The following is a 16,974-nucleotide window of genomic DNA, read 5'->3' as shown; positions in this document are numbered from 1 at the left end:
TTCTATCATACATCTGGTGTACATAGTCCCAGCCTCTCCACGTAAGATTTCAACGTGAAGGGTCACATCCCAGATGTTGGAGAACATTACCCAGATTACTGCTGTCCTTTGAAGCCCAGCAGATGCAGTAGTGCTGCATTAGTTGTTCAAACAATTCCTTTTCATCTAGGAATTCGAGTCCTTCTATTCTGTAGGAATATAAGAAAAATTGTGATTCAACTGTGAGTCCCAGTACAGTTTTTAATGTACTCTTCCTCACTCCGTAAGAGTGAAAACTATGGCCAATAAAGGCAGTTACTTTTCTAGTAAATTAACACAGGTATTTGTCCACAATGAAGATACCACCACTATTCCTAGCCTTTGTTTTCAATGTATGAAACAAGTGACCCACAAGATGCTTTCAACTTCTCATCCCTGGAATTTCGTGTTCAGGACTAATCAGTGCAATTTCTCACAAATAACCAGTATTTCTCCACTAACCCCTTATACTGCATGTATCTAGTCTTGCTGGATTTACGTAGGCACAATAGTACAGCCTAAAGGAAGGAGATTTATCTTTACCAAAGGATTATAGCGGACAGTTGAAGACAGCACTTTCTCCAGACAATCACAACAAGTCCATATTATGTCTTGGAAGAGTGATAGGTACACCAGTGCAGCTTCTAACAACTCTCCCACATGAGCTCATGATGAAGAACAAACCAAATGGTACATTTAAGATCTGTGATTTTTTTTTTCCTAAAATGGTTCCTACCTAGGATCCTTAAAGTAAGATCTTTAAATGTCTTCCACCAAACAAATGGGAGAACTTCTCCCAAGCTGTGCTTGCTCTGAAAAGTTTAACCTGGCACATTCCTGTCTCTCACTCTAGATTACTTGAATATCAGAGTGTTTAATTTCCATGCTAAATATTTGGAAGGGCTGCTACTGAGGATCAAAAGAGGCTGAGGGGCAAAAGTTCCTAAATACACTCAGAGATGTGAGTGCACAGATGAGCTGCAGAAGAACACTTTTGTAAAAGCATTATTTGCCTCATTAATACTGAAGGACAGAGTTTATGTAACCTGCTTCTTGGCATTTGGAACAAGTGGAAGGAGCTGAACAGATCTAAGGTAGTCAAAAATGCTGCAAAGAAGTACAAGCTATGTCTCTCCGCAAGTGCCATATGGTACAATCACACAGTCATCGTTCCTATTTAAATAACCTATGATTTTCAGCCTCACCTGTTCAGTTGCATGGTTTGAGAAATCCCCATATGTGAATACTTATTTTGACCAAGGTAACTTGTTTGGCTAATTCAAACTGTAGTTAATGAATGACTCATAGCAATTCACACTTCATATTATATACCTAAGAAGTTACTCATTAAAAACAGTTTCCCCCTTTTTAGCTTTTCTTTAATGTAAAAAATTTAACAAAATCCATGCAGATTATTTGCTGTTGTAACAGCCTTTAGTTATACCCTCTGGGTACTAAGCTCTGTCTACAGACCCAGCAGCCTAGCTCATGACGATGATACAAATGGAAGATGTGTCCATCTGTTGAGAGACAGTCACGCCACGCTGTTGGGCACACCTCTCTTCTCTCTCCCTCTTTGCCTGCATAGTACAATAGGTCGTTGCTCTAAATTACTGCCCTGCCTTGGCTTGTTACCCAAATATGCTGCCAAGGAAGAAGGGAGGGAAAATCAGAACTGGCCATTTTGCACCCACCTGTAGTAAAAAAGCAAATGGATGAGTAATCTTACCTAGGCCTACAAGCCTGGAGCAAACACCTAGATGTCATTGCCCCAGGGAGCATGAAAAGTGGCTGCCTGTTCTGAGTGTATTTTAGGACTCTGCTCCACCCATCTAGTGTTGTGGAGGCTGGATGTTCACAAGAAACACCTTAGGTACTGTAAAAACTCAACACAGCATTTCAGTAGCATCCTTTTATCTGCAAATTTCTGTCATGAGATGCTTTATATCACACCCAAATAAAAGATCACCACCACCAGTCTACTCCTGGCAGCAATAACCCTCTGGATCATTAATGTTGCTCCAGCCATTATCCTTAAGGCTCTGCAGAGCTTTAGACACGGGCACATTCTGTCTGCCTAGCTAGCATCTGCACGCAGCCTCTTCTCTGCTATACTAGGGGATCCCATACTACATATTGACATCAGCTACCTTGGAAATGGCATCTGAAGATGACTTTTGGCCGCAAGCAAGCTATCAGTAATACCTTTTGACATCAGCCTGTGGCAAAAAGCTGTACACTTTCATCATATCAATGGCACGTGCAGTTTCCCAGCCATTTAACAGCAATCGTTCCCTCTGTAAAATAAAGCAGCAGCACAGTTTTCAGAGGATTCGAGGAAAAATACCAGAGAACAGTTTTTCCCCCTAAAATTTTGTAGGCCATCTGCTTGACCTGTTCTTTGAAGAGCTCCTACGCTCTTTCCTAGGCACCTGCTGCTAACCTCTGTGCAGTGAGGATAGTGGGATAGATGGAGCTGTGCTCTGATCTACTGCAGTTTTTGTACAACTACCAACACTAAGTGGTATCGAGCAACCACGGCACTGATAACAGGGAACCACTGTCACATGGATAGGAAAGGGTTTCAGTAGGTAGCAGTTGCCCAGCCCAAACCTGCTTCGGTCACTGCTCTGGGCCTTACAGTGCACACACAGAGGCAGAACTTGCAGACAGATTAATTTTGATACCAAACACACCCAGAGCTCTGCACCCCTTTACCTGAGAGTCCAAGGACCTGCAAACTTCCACGCCAGCCAGGTTACACTGTCGTCTCTGCAAGTTCTCAATCATGATCTGTCCAAACCGGTCTGTCATATTCACCTCAGGTAGAGAATGAGACAAAAGTGTTCCCCCTTCCGAAAAGAATGCAATTGCAGTGAAAAGCAAAATGGTCTATGTCATAAAAATGTACAGGATAACATTAAAGTAAGTTCCACATATTCTTACACCAGGTCTCATTTCCCGCTGCCACAAGCTCCTCAGCTACCTCATGTTTACCAGTTGAGTGCCAGTTTAATGGTGACGATATCCCAGACACAGGGACTCTGCACTGGACACTGAAAAGTGACTCCGCTTTTAAGTAGTCAGCAGCTTGGTTCAGCTCTCTAGCAGTGATTTACAGCCTGGAAGATCCCATTACTAATTCCTGTAGCCACCTAGTTCCCCTGAGGCAGCATTTTACTTCCATATAGAGAAGTGAAGTTCATGCTGATGAGATTTTTTTGCTCCAGTTTGTCAAAGAACACAGAGATGTAATGCTATACACTCATATCCAACATTCAGCATGTCTTATCTAAACCAACATTCTAGGGTTTTCTCCACATATGGATTAAGCCTCGGTTCTTCTGGTTCAATACAGTCAAGCAATCGCCTTTCAGAATAGCTATATATTCTTTACAATGAGCTAACAGATCTACAAAATAAACCACATTACTAAAGAAATTCAGCAGAAACTGCTGTCTGTACAAAAGGACATGGCCCACTTATTTTACAAGCAGAACTCCCACTTTTGAGGGCAATTTTTATGACAATAATGCAGGTCTAAAAATGCCATTTTTGTTTTACCTGCTCATAATTTATAAACATCGCCACTGGAAAAGTGCTTGCTGCCCACTTTAAAAGATTTGCAGATTGCTGCGGTGTCATGTAAACCAGTACACACTCTGCTACCAGAAGCGTTGGCAAACTTTAAAATGAAAAAAAAAGAGAACTGTTTTTAGCAAAAGAACAAGAAAAATCTATAAAGAATTATTAGCAAGGAAGTAATTTCATGTCCCCAAAAATTCTTAAAAGAGTTACCTTGTTTATGAACTAGACATTTGAGACTGAATGAAATCACTTCATCAGGTTGACTAGAACTGGGTTTTCTGGCAGTCGACAGGGGACTCCCATGGTTACAAACCAGAGACACCAGGAAACAATCTCCCCTAAGTCAGCCATACAATGAACACAGAAGAATGTGTATTCTGTAAATCTTCTCGGAACTGTGACAGCATGAACCGAAGTGCGTACTAAAACTCATTTTGCAGAAGAATTGTACCCTATATATGCAATCCACACTCTTTTAGAGATTGGTAAAATTAGGAATAAAATACATGTAATAAAATTGGAAAAAAAGTTTTCTTTTTTAAAATTCTTCTTAGAACTTTTTTATTAGACACATTTGTTCAATATCTGTAAAACAAGCTTCACATATTATTAACTAATAAAATGCAACCTATAGTTTGCATGTTGCCTCTTCCCCCTCCGTCCACAAAAACCCCAAAACAGACATCTGCACAACTAACGTTCCTTAGAATTATGGAGCTTTCTTTTAATTGCTAGAATGAAAAGGAAAAAGAAAAGTCACTAGAAGCAGGAGAAATTCCACATGGAGCAGCAATGTAGGCAAGCAAGGCAAGATTTCAGAAGATGGAAGTGTAAAGATTTAAATGGCAATTTGATGCATTCTGCTTACCCATATGCTCTCTCCCACCCAGCCAGATAGCCGCTATTTATATATCTTATATTTGAAATGTATGTCCATCATCCACGCTAAAAACTTAAATCCTGCCCCCTCCAGAAGCCTAACGCTTGAACAATAAAATCCCAGATATTAGCTTCTGGAGTTAAGTTCTCAAAGGACTCCATGCAATCTCTTTACCAAAAGGTCTGGGGAACAATAGGGGTTTTAAGCGGAGGCAATAGAAAATAATTACAAAAATAAAACTCTGAAATAATTTAACACTGACAGAATTATTCTTCATTTTACCAGCTAAGGTCCCAGAAATCTTGACTTGCACAGCCCTTGCAATAGGGGTGGAGGATGTTCACTGATCTAGGTACTGCCCATCAGTCAGCATTAAAACTAAATGCAACTGAATCAACTCTTCAAAAAAGTGATTTATGACATATTGATACATCTCTAGTTTAGAGATTGCCCTTGAATAACTTCTGATTCTATTAACTAATTTTCAACCTAATTCAAGCCAGGGGTAACTCTCTTAGAAATCTCTAAAAGAGTTAAATTAATGAAGTAGAAGGAAAACTTGTATGAGCTCTGAGGCAAAAAATGGCTGCTGTGGGAACTCATCCCATCCAGGGCAAGGGATGGCGGGGGGGGAGAAAGACAGAATTACAGCTGCCTGTCCTGCAACAAGAGCTTTAACTTTTGTGAAAGGATCATGTACCCCAAGGAGAACCACACCAGAAACACATCCACAGAAAGCCAGATTTCATCCCCCTCTGTGTTTTAAGAACAAGAAACAAACGGTTCTGTAATGTTCAATCTTCTCAGGAAGGGCTGAAAACGCAGCTTGCAGAATGGACTACGCAAGGAACAGCCTTGCTTCAGACTTGGAACTAGTGAGCAGTCACAGCAATGCCAGCCTGCTTGGCTCAGTGAGGCTGCGTGAGGTGGCTGAACAACTCCTGCTCAAAGGGCTCTGGAAAAGGCAATCATGGAAATAGCACAACGAGCACTGGATGCAGGTGCTGTATGCCCAAGCCTGACTACTCTCACCAGCACAACTCCACCAGCCCTCATCAAAAAAAATAATTAAAAAAAAAAAGTCTTACTGTATATCCAGGTCATGTTTCTTTAGCTTTTCCTCCAGATCTGATGAGAAACGGAGATCTGCTCCTACTATGGAATATCGACTGGAGTCTAGGCTGTGAGAATCTGCAAGTTTAAAATTTTGAGAGACACTGATAGTTACAAATAAGAGGGATGCTGAAATTATAAATGTAAAAAAAATACACAGGAACATATGAATTTGAAGTCAAAGTCTGATCTGCTATACCTAACAAGTAACAGCAAACTCTTCTTTTTAAAACATTCATTTCCCTTATACCTGACTGTTGCAGTTTACAGTTGGCGATGTATTAGCATCAGACTCTGCAACAAGCCTACTCTTTCACTCCACAGCCACTCTAATGCAGATCGGTTATCCCATCCGTTACCATGGTTTCAAGGAATGCAGCGAGAAGAAAAACGTTAAAATTAAAGGCAGGGTTTTTTTGTTTTGTTTGCAGAGTCTTTTTAGATGACCCAATGTACGTACATGAGGAACTACATAAAAAAAATGTACATCAATTTCTGAAAAACTAAGTTAAGACTAACAACGTTCCAAATATTAACAATAGATATAGCTATATAAATTAACAATACATATAGCTATATAATATATATAGGCATCAGACGCAGATTTGGGGGCCAAAACCCGCTATAATTTAGCCTTTCTGTATGAACTAGCTATGTCATTTAAGTGTAGAGTCAAATTAGAAAAGGGATTCTGAGAAACAAACATTCAGCCTGGGATAGAGTGGGCAGCAAGCTCCTGTAAACGCCTTCCAACACGAAGGAGGAACTAACACCGAAAGTCAAAGACTCTTTGCCATTCTAGCAAAACTGTAAGGAAGCCAGCAGCACCATGAGCATCTTGCTACCAATAATTCTGATGACCAGTTGCAATCCATTCAACTAGATGAGCCCTGTCCACAGAGAAAGCGTTTCACAAGCACAGTATCGAACGCCCTTAAAGACAAAGTTCTGTGGGAAAGCATTAGATTGCTCTTTCACACTTTAGCTTTACTAGAGCGAAGTCACAAGGACAGAATAGCACATAATTTTCCCCTCTTACCATATGAGTGCAACAGAGCAAGCAGTGAAATAAGTAAGCCAAATGGTGAAAAAAACCCAGAGCGAGAGTTTAAAGTGGTCTTGTAATGGCCAGTCAATATCTGCCTGCAGCAGCAAGCTCTGGCACAGCTCCGTTTGGGATCCTGCGGCAGACAGACACAGCTCCTGAACGGTAATACGGGAGTGGATGTCAAGAGCTAGATGAAGAGAGAAAGAGAAGCCGAGTGGCTGAAGAGACAGGGTGAAAGGGGTTTTCCATTTCAGGAGAGAGGGAAAAAAAAAGGCAATTTATTAAATTAAGCAGTGCTTCAAACATTCTGGAGGATGTACCTCTATTTAGTTTTCAAGTGACCGACTGTTTGAAAATGGCACTAGCAAGCAACAAGAGCTGTCTTTCCAGCAACATTTCTGAACAGATACAGAAACCAATCAAGCTCATGCAGAGAGTTACGGGGGGGGGGGGGGGAAAAAAAAAGAAAAAAAAAGAAAAAAAAGAAAAAAAAAAAAAGTTGTGCGGCAAATGATTCAACATTTTGAGTCAAGGCTTTTTTCCATGTGCATGTTCTGTAATAGCTTTACTACTTCCCACACCCTTCTATTTAAGTTATTATATCAAGGCCATGATAATGGCATCCAAAAAAGCCACACAAAACCCCCCCTACTGCACATGGTTAAGTATTTATATAGTGATTGGTTTGCTGTCCGGAGATGGAGCATAGCGAGCGTCAGTCACCACAATTAGTATGAAATCAATGCAATCTGCTTCCATTGTATGTTAATTATAACCAGAAATAAACTACAAAAAAAATTTTGAGTGATCCGATATCAGAAGTAGTACCAACACTTCAGCAGAGGTGAGAATAAATGCTCACACCATGTTGATTCAAGCATTTCTACCACTGAAGAGCAGGAAAGAGCAAAACCTTTCAAACCCTGTGTTAGAAAACTGTCCTTCACAACGGTTCAAATTTCAGCAAATCAATATTACTAAGGTTGTTTTTAATAAGCTTGTAGACGCCTGAACAAACCCTACAGGTTCTGTTATGTCTTGACATGGTGGGAGAGGGGATGGCCAAAGGAAGCAACCTGGGCGATTTTCCATGCAGCCCAGCACCGTTGGTTTTGGAGACATGGGCTGTGGACAAGTGAAAATAAACAGCCGTATAGCCTGGTTATTCCAAGTTACCTGCTGGAAAAAAACCCAAACACCAAACTAGAACAGGTTTGTTTAAGGGTGATTGGCTCAGTGGAAATATTCTTTAAACCTTAAAGCCAAGTGTGCTTAATGCCTTAATACAGGACTCCTTGCATCAGAAACTTTTAAAGGCCAAGAAAGCTGATGAGGAATGGACTGTCTTCCTCTCCTCAAAAGCCTTTTACTCCAAATGCAATCACTTTGCTCCCATTTCCAGCAGCTGGGTGGCCTGGTTCTCCTTCTTCGGTCCATTCAAACAGAATGTACTCGTTCCTCCACGCATTTTCCTGCCAACTTCCCTCGACTCTCCTTTGATGGTTGTTGGCAAACACAACCACACAACCACCGAGGCAGAGCTGCACACACATTATACACAAGCTGATACAATCGCTAAAAACTGTACATTTTAAACATATCTGAAAGCACCTCACTAAGTATCTCCATAATTCATATATTTCAACATTTATGATCAAGAACTCTATCGTGAAGGAAATCTTAGGGAAAAATATGAAATTCACACTAGTCAATTTTCAAATGCAGAAAGAGATGCAAAAGGGAAAAAAAGCAAGAGGAAAGAGTTTTAAGCTAAGCCTCTTCCAAACCTCCTTGTAAGACTTTCTGCTAGCTTCCACCTTTGGCCTATATGGGGAGTTAAAAAAAATCCTTTTATATATAAAGTCAAAGGGATGAAGAGATCACACTCAACTAGGCAAACAACTTCAAAATTTTAAAATCAGACTGACAACTGCTCTGTCACCTCAGTCCTAGACAGCAGACACTCACTCGTTGCAAGGCAATGGCAGCTGACGATAGCTGGAATCGCCATTCTTCCCAGCCTGGAGGCTGAAAGTCAAAGCATGGCCATAAACACCCCAGAAAATAACGTGCTGCTACTTCAGGGTCTGGCACCAATTTCTACTTTATTGCAGTTTGATGCTCTAAGTCTGAAAGTTTGCAAATATGCTGCCACCCTGACTGAGCAGTGTTGGTGCAAATGTATTTTGTAACACCTGCCTATCTACAGAGCAGCTGAAAAAGAAAAAGCAAGTTTCAGCTTGGTAGCACAGTCACATGGTCTCCATTGATTTCTTCTTATGAACAAGAAGTTTCTTTTAACTGAATCGATTTTTTTTTTGTGTTTTAAAAAAAAAAACCTACTTTTTTTTTCCTTCTGTAATCTCACTCTTCCAAAGGTGTCTGCCACAGCGACCTCCCCACAGAGGAAAGCCTTGCATGCTCCATCAGATCTCTGCCACTGCCTTCCCTCCCGGCTGGGCTGGGCTGGAGAACACCACCCACGCTGGCTGCATTAACACGCAAGTCAGTGGCAGTTTTCAAATAAATAGGACCAACTTGCTGTGACCTGGGCCAGCTGCCCCAACGCTGGCATAGCCAGCAACATTTGGTGGCTTAATCCATTGAAAATCCCATATTCCAAGCACTGATTCCCATCCAGAGACCAGTATTTCATGTTGGTTTTGAGCAAAGTTGTTTGGTGACTAAGTTCTTTGCTAGAGCACGGAGCTACCTTACAGTTTTCTTTGTGATGCTCGTGCTCAGCATATTCAGTTATGTAAAAAGTTTCTCTCTTGTACTTGTCTGAAATGAAGGTTTGAGCAATACCAGATTCAGATTTCATTTGAGAAATACAAGGGAGAGGAGAGAGAAGGGGAGAAAGAAAGCAACCCCTGTCACTCCAGCCCACCCCGTCTACCCAACGCAGGCTCTCTCTGCCTGGGTGCACTCTTCTGTTCACCATGCATAATGCAACAGAGGACATTTTGCCCTGATCATACCACTTGTATGCCTGTTTTCCATGACTTTCGGCACAGAAGTAACAATGTAAGTGGTTCAAATTTAGACATCATTACAGTAACTGAACGGTAGCAGGAGTTGCTCATAGTTGCCTTTTGACCTCCCTGCAATAAATTTTTTCTTCACAGAAAGATATTACCAGCAAGTAAATGCTCTGTTTTATGGTGGCCCTCAGGCACTCACCCGCTACCTTAATCCATCTGCCAAACAGCATTACGGAATCACAGGCGCACCAAGCGCAGTGTTTCCCCTGCTACAAGAATTCAGAGTTTTCTTTTCTTACTCTCTTCTCAAATTAGTGAAATAATTTCCTGGAGGTTTTCCAAGAGACAGCATGCACGAGGATACTATTGACTCAAGCTTATTAGGATTTTCATCCTAAGGTATCTTTGGCAGCTTTACAAACAACCAGCCCATACAACCTATTCACAGCCGTGACACAGTACTGCTTTCACACAGGTTGTTTATACCTACAACATCAGAATGGGGTAGATGTCAAAACACAAAGAAATGTAGTTTGTCTTGCAGGCGCGGGATCCTCCCCAACGCAAGGCACCCAAGTCACCAAGACAGCAACAACCCCGACATCTGCGCTGGGTCACAAGCAAGTTTGGAAAGGTAGGGAAAAGGAAGTTAAAACAACCGACTCCCAAAGCTGGACTAGACAGGGCCAGAAAATGTACAAGTGGCGCTGGAAGGTAATAGTTCACTGAAGTGTAATTTGCACTTGCAGGGTAGCAAAGGTGGAGTACTAACTTCCCAACACGAGCAACTGCATCATAAACCAGATAGAGCCAGTGAACTTTGAAAACAATTTAACCTGATACTGCCACAGCAATGTCAAATTACTGCACAGATTCACTGCTTTCCCCTGGAGATCTCACATTCCCTAGGAAACGGCAAAGCCGTTCAATGACAAGTGTCATCTTGCTGCATTCAAGGGCAGAGGCCACAAATATCTATACTTGAATCGCAAGCTGTGCTGTCATTGTTTTGTCTAAAGGGCAAGGGAAAAGCAGATGTTGCCCTGAAGCCAATGAAGTTGTCTATTAGCACTAGCTTCATGAAATGAAGTGCGAGAATAAAAGCAGTAAGAGAACAAGAGTCATGCAAATCAATATTACAACAACTCAAAGATCAAACTCCAAAGAATCTAAACAAATTATCCCTGGTATACATGAGACAGCAGCATGGAACTGATTGGGGGGTGGGACAGGATAGCACAACCTCCCTCCCCAAGATTCTAAAATCCTGGTCCATATCCCCACCCCAAAATCCACAAAAATGAGTAACATTTCCCTACTTGGAAATGCTGATTCCTGACGCCCCACTACAATCCCTATGACAGGCGGTATTCCCAGAACATTGCCTTAGTCTAACAGCTGTATCAGGTCAGACCAAAGGTCCACCTAGCATGGTATCCTGTCTCTCACAGATGCCAACAGCAGCTACCTAGGGAAAAGACAAAGAGAGGGCAAACACATACTACTAGTACTGGCATCTATATTGTTTTCTATCTTTTTTTCCAAGAATCCTCAAATTTGATTTAGATTTCTGGACCGTTACTGAGCCAATGTTTCCATGTATCTATTTATTATAATACCCAGATCTTGTACGCAGGCAGCAGCAGTCAGCCCGCAGCCTCATTTACATGTGAGGCACAAACTACGTTCTCCACCCATGTGCATCACTTTATCTTCATCCGCACTGAATTTATCACCAAGTCACTAATTTCACAAGATTCTTCTACACTTCTTTACCACTCTGAAGAGTTTGGACTTGCCAACAAGCTGCCACTTACCAGTCACTCTATTTTCCCAATCATTTCTTAGTGTTGAACAACAACATATCCCTGAGCACAGCTCTCCATCTCCCTCCATAATGAAAATTAACAACATATGCCTACCCTCCATCCCCAGCTCTTTATCCATATGAGAACCATTCCTTCCTCCCACAACAACCGTGCAGTTTATCTGGCAAACTTTGGCAAGGGACACTGTCAAAATATTTTTTTTTTTTTTTAAATTCGAGCACTATATTTATTGGATGTCCTTTTCCAATGTATCCATTGACTCCTATAGAGAACTCCAATAGGTCTGTGAGGCATAACTAACCTCTACAAAAGTCATGCGGACTCTTTCTCAACACACTATATTATTCCTGTGTTCCACTAAGTCTATCTGTTAGAATTTCTACTAATTTGTCCCGTAGAGACATCAGTCTTACTGGCCTGTAGTTCCTTGGATTTCTCCTGGAGCCCATTTGAGTCACAGCCGCCACTTTACAGTTCTCAGGTACTAGGACAGTTTTAAAATGAGAGGGTACCAGTTAGTAACTGAGCAAAGTCATTGTCAAGTTCCTTTAGATCTGTAAGAAATCTCAATTCATCTGACTGATTTGTCTACTTAGTCCACAGCCTCTTCTGATGGCACTTCTACATGAAGCAGTGCCATTAATAAGTCCTTAAATAAGAGTTCCCAGATGGATTTCACTCAAACTGACCTATGGTTATCAACTGCCAGTTAAAACTGGGATTCCACAATAGACTTCCACCATCTCCAAATATCGGGACATTATGCTACATCCCAAAGATCTCAGTGTAGTAGAGCCCACATCAGGTGGGTTACAGTAAAATGGCTACTCTAAAGTATATAAAACGCAGCACTGAGAAAGAACAAGAGAAACAGCTTTAGAGAAATAAGCCACTCCAATACATTCAAGCAGTGATACGTTAATTGCTGTTGACTGCTGTGACTTGCTAATTAGTAGCTTTTTATTACAGTACACTGCTGCAACTTGTTTTGCTGTACTAGACATTATCTACAGCTGTTCAGGAACACAAATACTATCAAACCCTTCTGATCGACCTTGTATTAATGCCTTCTTAGCAGTGCTTATGCAGCATATCTCGTTGTATGTAAGAGAGACATTATAAGGCGGACTCCTAGCAGAAACAGAGTGGTACTTAAGAGCCCTTTTTCTGAGACAGGGCACTGGGCTTTCATCTTTTGAGAACTGAACATACAATGGAGAATTCTGCCATTCAAATGACATCTAAATGGTTGGTAAGTTACGATGCTTTAATATGCAGTAAGGCGCATAACATGCATAGACATGCACAGCCAGATCGGCGTGTGGCAGTACCCTGATCCAAGTTCAAGCAGTGCAAGAGCCTTGGGGTGAAGCACCTACACCTGGCCACTGGCAGCACGAGCACAACTCCTCACTCTTTGTAGTCTTCCTCGCTCTTTGGAGGGCCCTTTCAAGCCCTCCAGATCCTTAGCTAGAATTGTGCTTAATAGAAGCACTTATAGATGTAATCACATCAGGGAACACAAAACACTGCTAGCTCTGTTTTACGGTCACATCTGCTAACACAAATTAGTCAGTATGGTAGATGTAGATAATTACTGTTCCTCCTAAAGGGTCCAAAGCAGCTGCTATAGTGCAGTATCTGCTATTCAGGCACTGAAAACATCACTCAATGGAACCCTTTTTTTTTTTTTCCACAAGTACAGAGGTTTTCAAATCACAATCTTGACACAAATGTAGTGAAGCTATAAGCCAAAAGAGTGCAACCACATGACACCACCTGAATCTAATATCCCTTTAATATTAAGATGTAACAAATGGCACTGGCTCCTGAGAACGGACTTCGCAGGCTGCATTTCTTCTGTGAAGACTTTGCTAAATGTAAAGACTTGTGCTCTTAAGGAGACAGAAAGAAGATAAGATATTTTAATCCAGTATACATGACTATCAGTAGCATTTTTCCTTTCCTGTGACAGAAAAGATAACTTAAGCTACACATGAGAGAAAAAGAAAAAAAAAATCAGCAACTTTCTGGCGAATAAAACCACTTCAAGAGAAGATGTTTCTAACATGACACAGAACAAATGGGCAGGAGTCTGTAAGAGAAGAAAAAAAAGCCTCCTTTCCCTCCCAATTCTCTGTCCAAACAGTGTTTCAAACATTAAAAGCCTGCCCACATAGCAGAACAAAATGATCAGAAAAGTTTTAAAAGTGCTGCAGTACATTGCTGACTTCTTCTTAAGATGACTCACCTATTAGAAGAGAGTCCCCTGAATGGGATTCCATAATTGGTTTTGACAGGGGAGGTTTTGATCTGTGGGAAGAAGGAAGAAGCATCTCTGAGCAGTTAAGCTTGTTTAACAGTGTGCTTACAATTTTTTTTTTTAACATATATATATGTGTGTGTGTTGAAAACAGTCAAGAGAATACCTCTGCCCTCTACTGGAAATAAAAACATTTGCAAGTTAGACTTAGTTGCAGTTGAGTTTTATACCAAACGACACTTAAGTTTTGAGGTAATCTTTCAAGAGGAATCCAGACACTCTCTTCAAGTATCCTCCATAAGCCTTACTGTGTCCATTCAAACAGAATATTCACATATAGTACCAGCTGTCCTACCTCTCTAACTGAACATGCAAGTCTGGGAATTTACCACTGCCTTCGATAGTAAGAGAAGACGACTTAATTGCCCCTAAACATCATGAGGCTTCCCCTGCTCATTATATTTTACACAATTAAGAATAATGTCTGCTTGCCTCCCTAAAGCTTCCACATATCAACTTCTCCAATTTGGAACAGTGGCTGCACAGTTACGTGTAGGACTTGCCTGCATAATGATTATTCTAAACCCGAGAGCGTGAAGAGTTTCTCAGAAGAGAGATGAAATAATTGCAGCTCGCAATTCATGACATTTTGCTGAATTACATTCAGTTTCACATAGCTAAACACAAGTGTTATACTTACTTGATATTATGTATTTTTCTCGCAACTATCATTGGAAAATCCACTTCAAAATACTTTCTAGGGAGAAGGTTTTCATCCTGAGAATTGGAGTAAGACTCTAGAATTAGGGACATTCAAGTTTCACATGCATGTGATAAGAAAATATAACCTTAAGTTCTAACCAGTTTTGTTTTAGTTTACACTGGCATTTGTAACAGTAGTATAACTAAATGTCCCACAGCTTAAAAAAAAAACCCAGACAAAACAACAAAACCAGCTGAGAGACGTTAGAATGTCCTCTAAGGAAATTCTTTAACTTTTTATGTAATGCAGCAATCCTAGACACTAGATCACTGAAACATATATTCCAACAATATATTATCAGGATATAGAAGAGCACAGCAACAGGAAACTATTACAACATTTACCATGCATCTTCGGTATATTCTTCTAGGAAGGGAATCAGGAACATTTTGCACAGAAAGTGCAAACTTACACAGAAAGTGACCACATTCCACAATTTGCCCTCAAGCCAACAGCCAGATTACAAGCACATCAGTCTTCCTCTACTACAAAAAAGGGGGAAATCTCTTCATTTCATGTTGTCACTATTTGACACCCCAATAGATAAGCTGTAACACGTTTCTCCCTGTGCAGCAATCCTTTTGTGATGGATCTGTACTGCTAGTTCTAGCTTGGCAACCTCATGAATTTCTGAACAGTAGATTAAATCAGTAGTCAGAACACTGAAGCACGTGGTTAACTGGATCCCATCTTCTGTACGTTAATGATACCACACCTGCTTTTTACAAGGAGGAAGAATCGGAATTACAGGCCCCACTTTAGTTTTTAAAATCACTGTTACAGGAAAGTTAATAAAACTGTGTACTGACATAGTTTTCATAGGAATGCAGGTAAGACAAAAGCTTCACATCTCAGAAAAAAAAATATCATTATTTTAGTGGTGGACTTGGCAGTGCTAGGTTAGTGGCTGGATTCAAGGATCTTAAAGGTCTTTTCCAACCTGAACGATTCTATGAATTGTGACCAAGCAAAACGCTTTCTTCCAGAAACCAAATTTGCAAATGTAGATTCCAATGAGAAGACAAGATGACTTAGAGGTGCATTCACTCAGAAAATATAATACCTGGATTTTTGTGAATGACATACGTGGATACAAGCAGACACATATATTTACATATATAAACTCACATTTATAAAAATAATTCAGACACACATAAATAGAGCCTGTACAACCCTGTACTTTAATACCTTATTCCTGTTTCAATATAGGATAAAAAAAGTGAAATCTTAAGGCTTAAAGAGGACAGCAAAATGTGGAGTTCAAGCTCTGTTCCCAAAAGTCCACCAGAGATCAGCCTCTGTCACACACTTTTTGGTAAAAGCCAGTGAAAGCAGCAGCCCCTCCTGTGCTCTGGGGTTTAAAGGTATCTAAACTAATTCTAAGCAAGGTGAGAACCAAGGCAAACTAGCCAGGGCAGTCAGCCTTAGCCTCACTGCATGCCTCCACGTCGTACTACAGAATGCAGCACGGATACTCCCTCGCAGAATAGCACTTCAAATGTCCACACACCTCTCTGTCTTCAGACAAGTCTGTAACTCTCAGCTATCATTACCTTTAATCTCCAGAACAGGGTATCCATGCCAGCACCAAGATTAACAATTTGACAGTTGCATTCTGTCTTCTTTAGAAAAGCTTTAATCAGATAACTGACTCCATGAACACGGGCATAATAGCCTGTTAATAAAAAAAAAGTGGTTTTAATTATTATTTTCATATCATACTCAATGTTTAATACTCACTAAGATTTTTAGGTAGTCTGAAGGAATTGGCCGATGTAGTCGCCAAGCCACTCTCCATGATATTTGAAAAGTCATGGCAGTCAGGTGAAGTCCCTGGTGACTGGAAAAAGGGAAACATTGTGCCCATTTTCAAAAAGGGTAGAAAGGAAGACCCTGGGAACTACCAACCTGTCAGCCTCACCTCTGTGCCTGGGAAGATCATGGAACAGATCCTCCTAGAAGCTATGCTAAAGCACATGGAGGCCAGGGAGATAATTCAAGATAGCCAGCATGGCTTCACCAAGGGCAAGTCTGGCCTGATGAACCTAGTGACTTTCTATGATGGTGTGACAACAACAGTGGACAAGGGAAAACCAACAGACATCATCTATCTGGACTTCTGCAAAGCCTTTGACACAGTCCCCCACAACATCCTTCTCTCTAAATTGGAGAGCTATGGATTTGATGGGTGGAATGTTCGGTGGATAAGGACTTGGTTGGATGGTCGCATCCAGAGGGTAGTGGTCAATGGCTTAATGTCCAGATAGAGACCGGTAACAAGTGGTGTCCCTCAGGGGTCCGTACTGGGACCGGTGCTCTTTAACATCTTCATCAGTGACTTAGACAGAGAGATCGAGTGCACCCTCAGCAAGTTTGCGGATGACACCAAGCTGAGTGGTGCGGTTGACACACCAGAAGGACGGGATGTCATCCAGAGAAACCTGGACAGGCTAGAGAGGTGGGCCTGTGTGAACCTCATGAGGTTCAA

At 41.1% G+C, this 16,974-nt stretch overlaps 1 protein-coding gene across 1 annotated transcript in view; it reads right to left on the bottom strand.

Moving 5' to 3' along the window:
- The window catches only part of LCMT1 (leucine carboxyl methyltransferase 1), a 38,009-nt gene that overhangs the window by 2,476 nt on the left and 18,559 nt on the right, over positions 1-16,974 (bottom strand). Inside the window, exons 3-10 of the mRNA XM_035903557.1 lie at positions 16,040-16,161; positions 14,424-14,500; positions 13,712-13,773; positions 5,575-5,677; positions 3,583-3,703; positions 2,737-2,838; positions 2,224-2,315; positions 91-188 (exon numbers count right to left, since the gene is read on the bottom strand). Of these exons, the coding sequence (XP_035759450.1) occupies positions 91-188; positions 2,224-2,315; positions 2,737-2,838; positions 3,583-3,703; positions 5,575-5,677; positions 13,712-13,773; positions 14,424-14,500; positions 16,040-16,161 (777 nt within the window). The remainder of the gene's footprint in view (positions 1-90; positions 189-2,223; positions 2,316-2,736; positions 2,839-3,582; positions 3,704-5,574; positions 5,678-13,711; positions 13,774-14,423; positions 14,501-16,039; positions 16,162-16,974) is intronic.

The sequence above is a fragment of the Egretta garzetta genome, unplaced genomic scaffold (genome assembly GCF_000687185.1).
Source record: "Egretta garzetta isolate BGI_Z169 unplaced genomic scaffold, ASM68718v1 scaffold71, whole genome shotgun sequence".
Lineage (NCBI taxonomy): Eukaryota > Metazoa > Chordata > Aves > Pelecaniformes > Ardeidae > Egretta > Egretta garzetta.
This window is presented reverse-complemented; position numbering and strand designations above follow the sequence as displayed.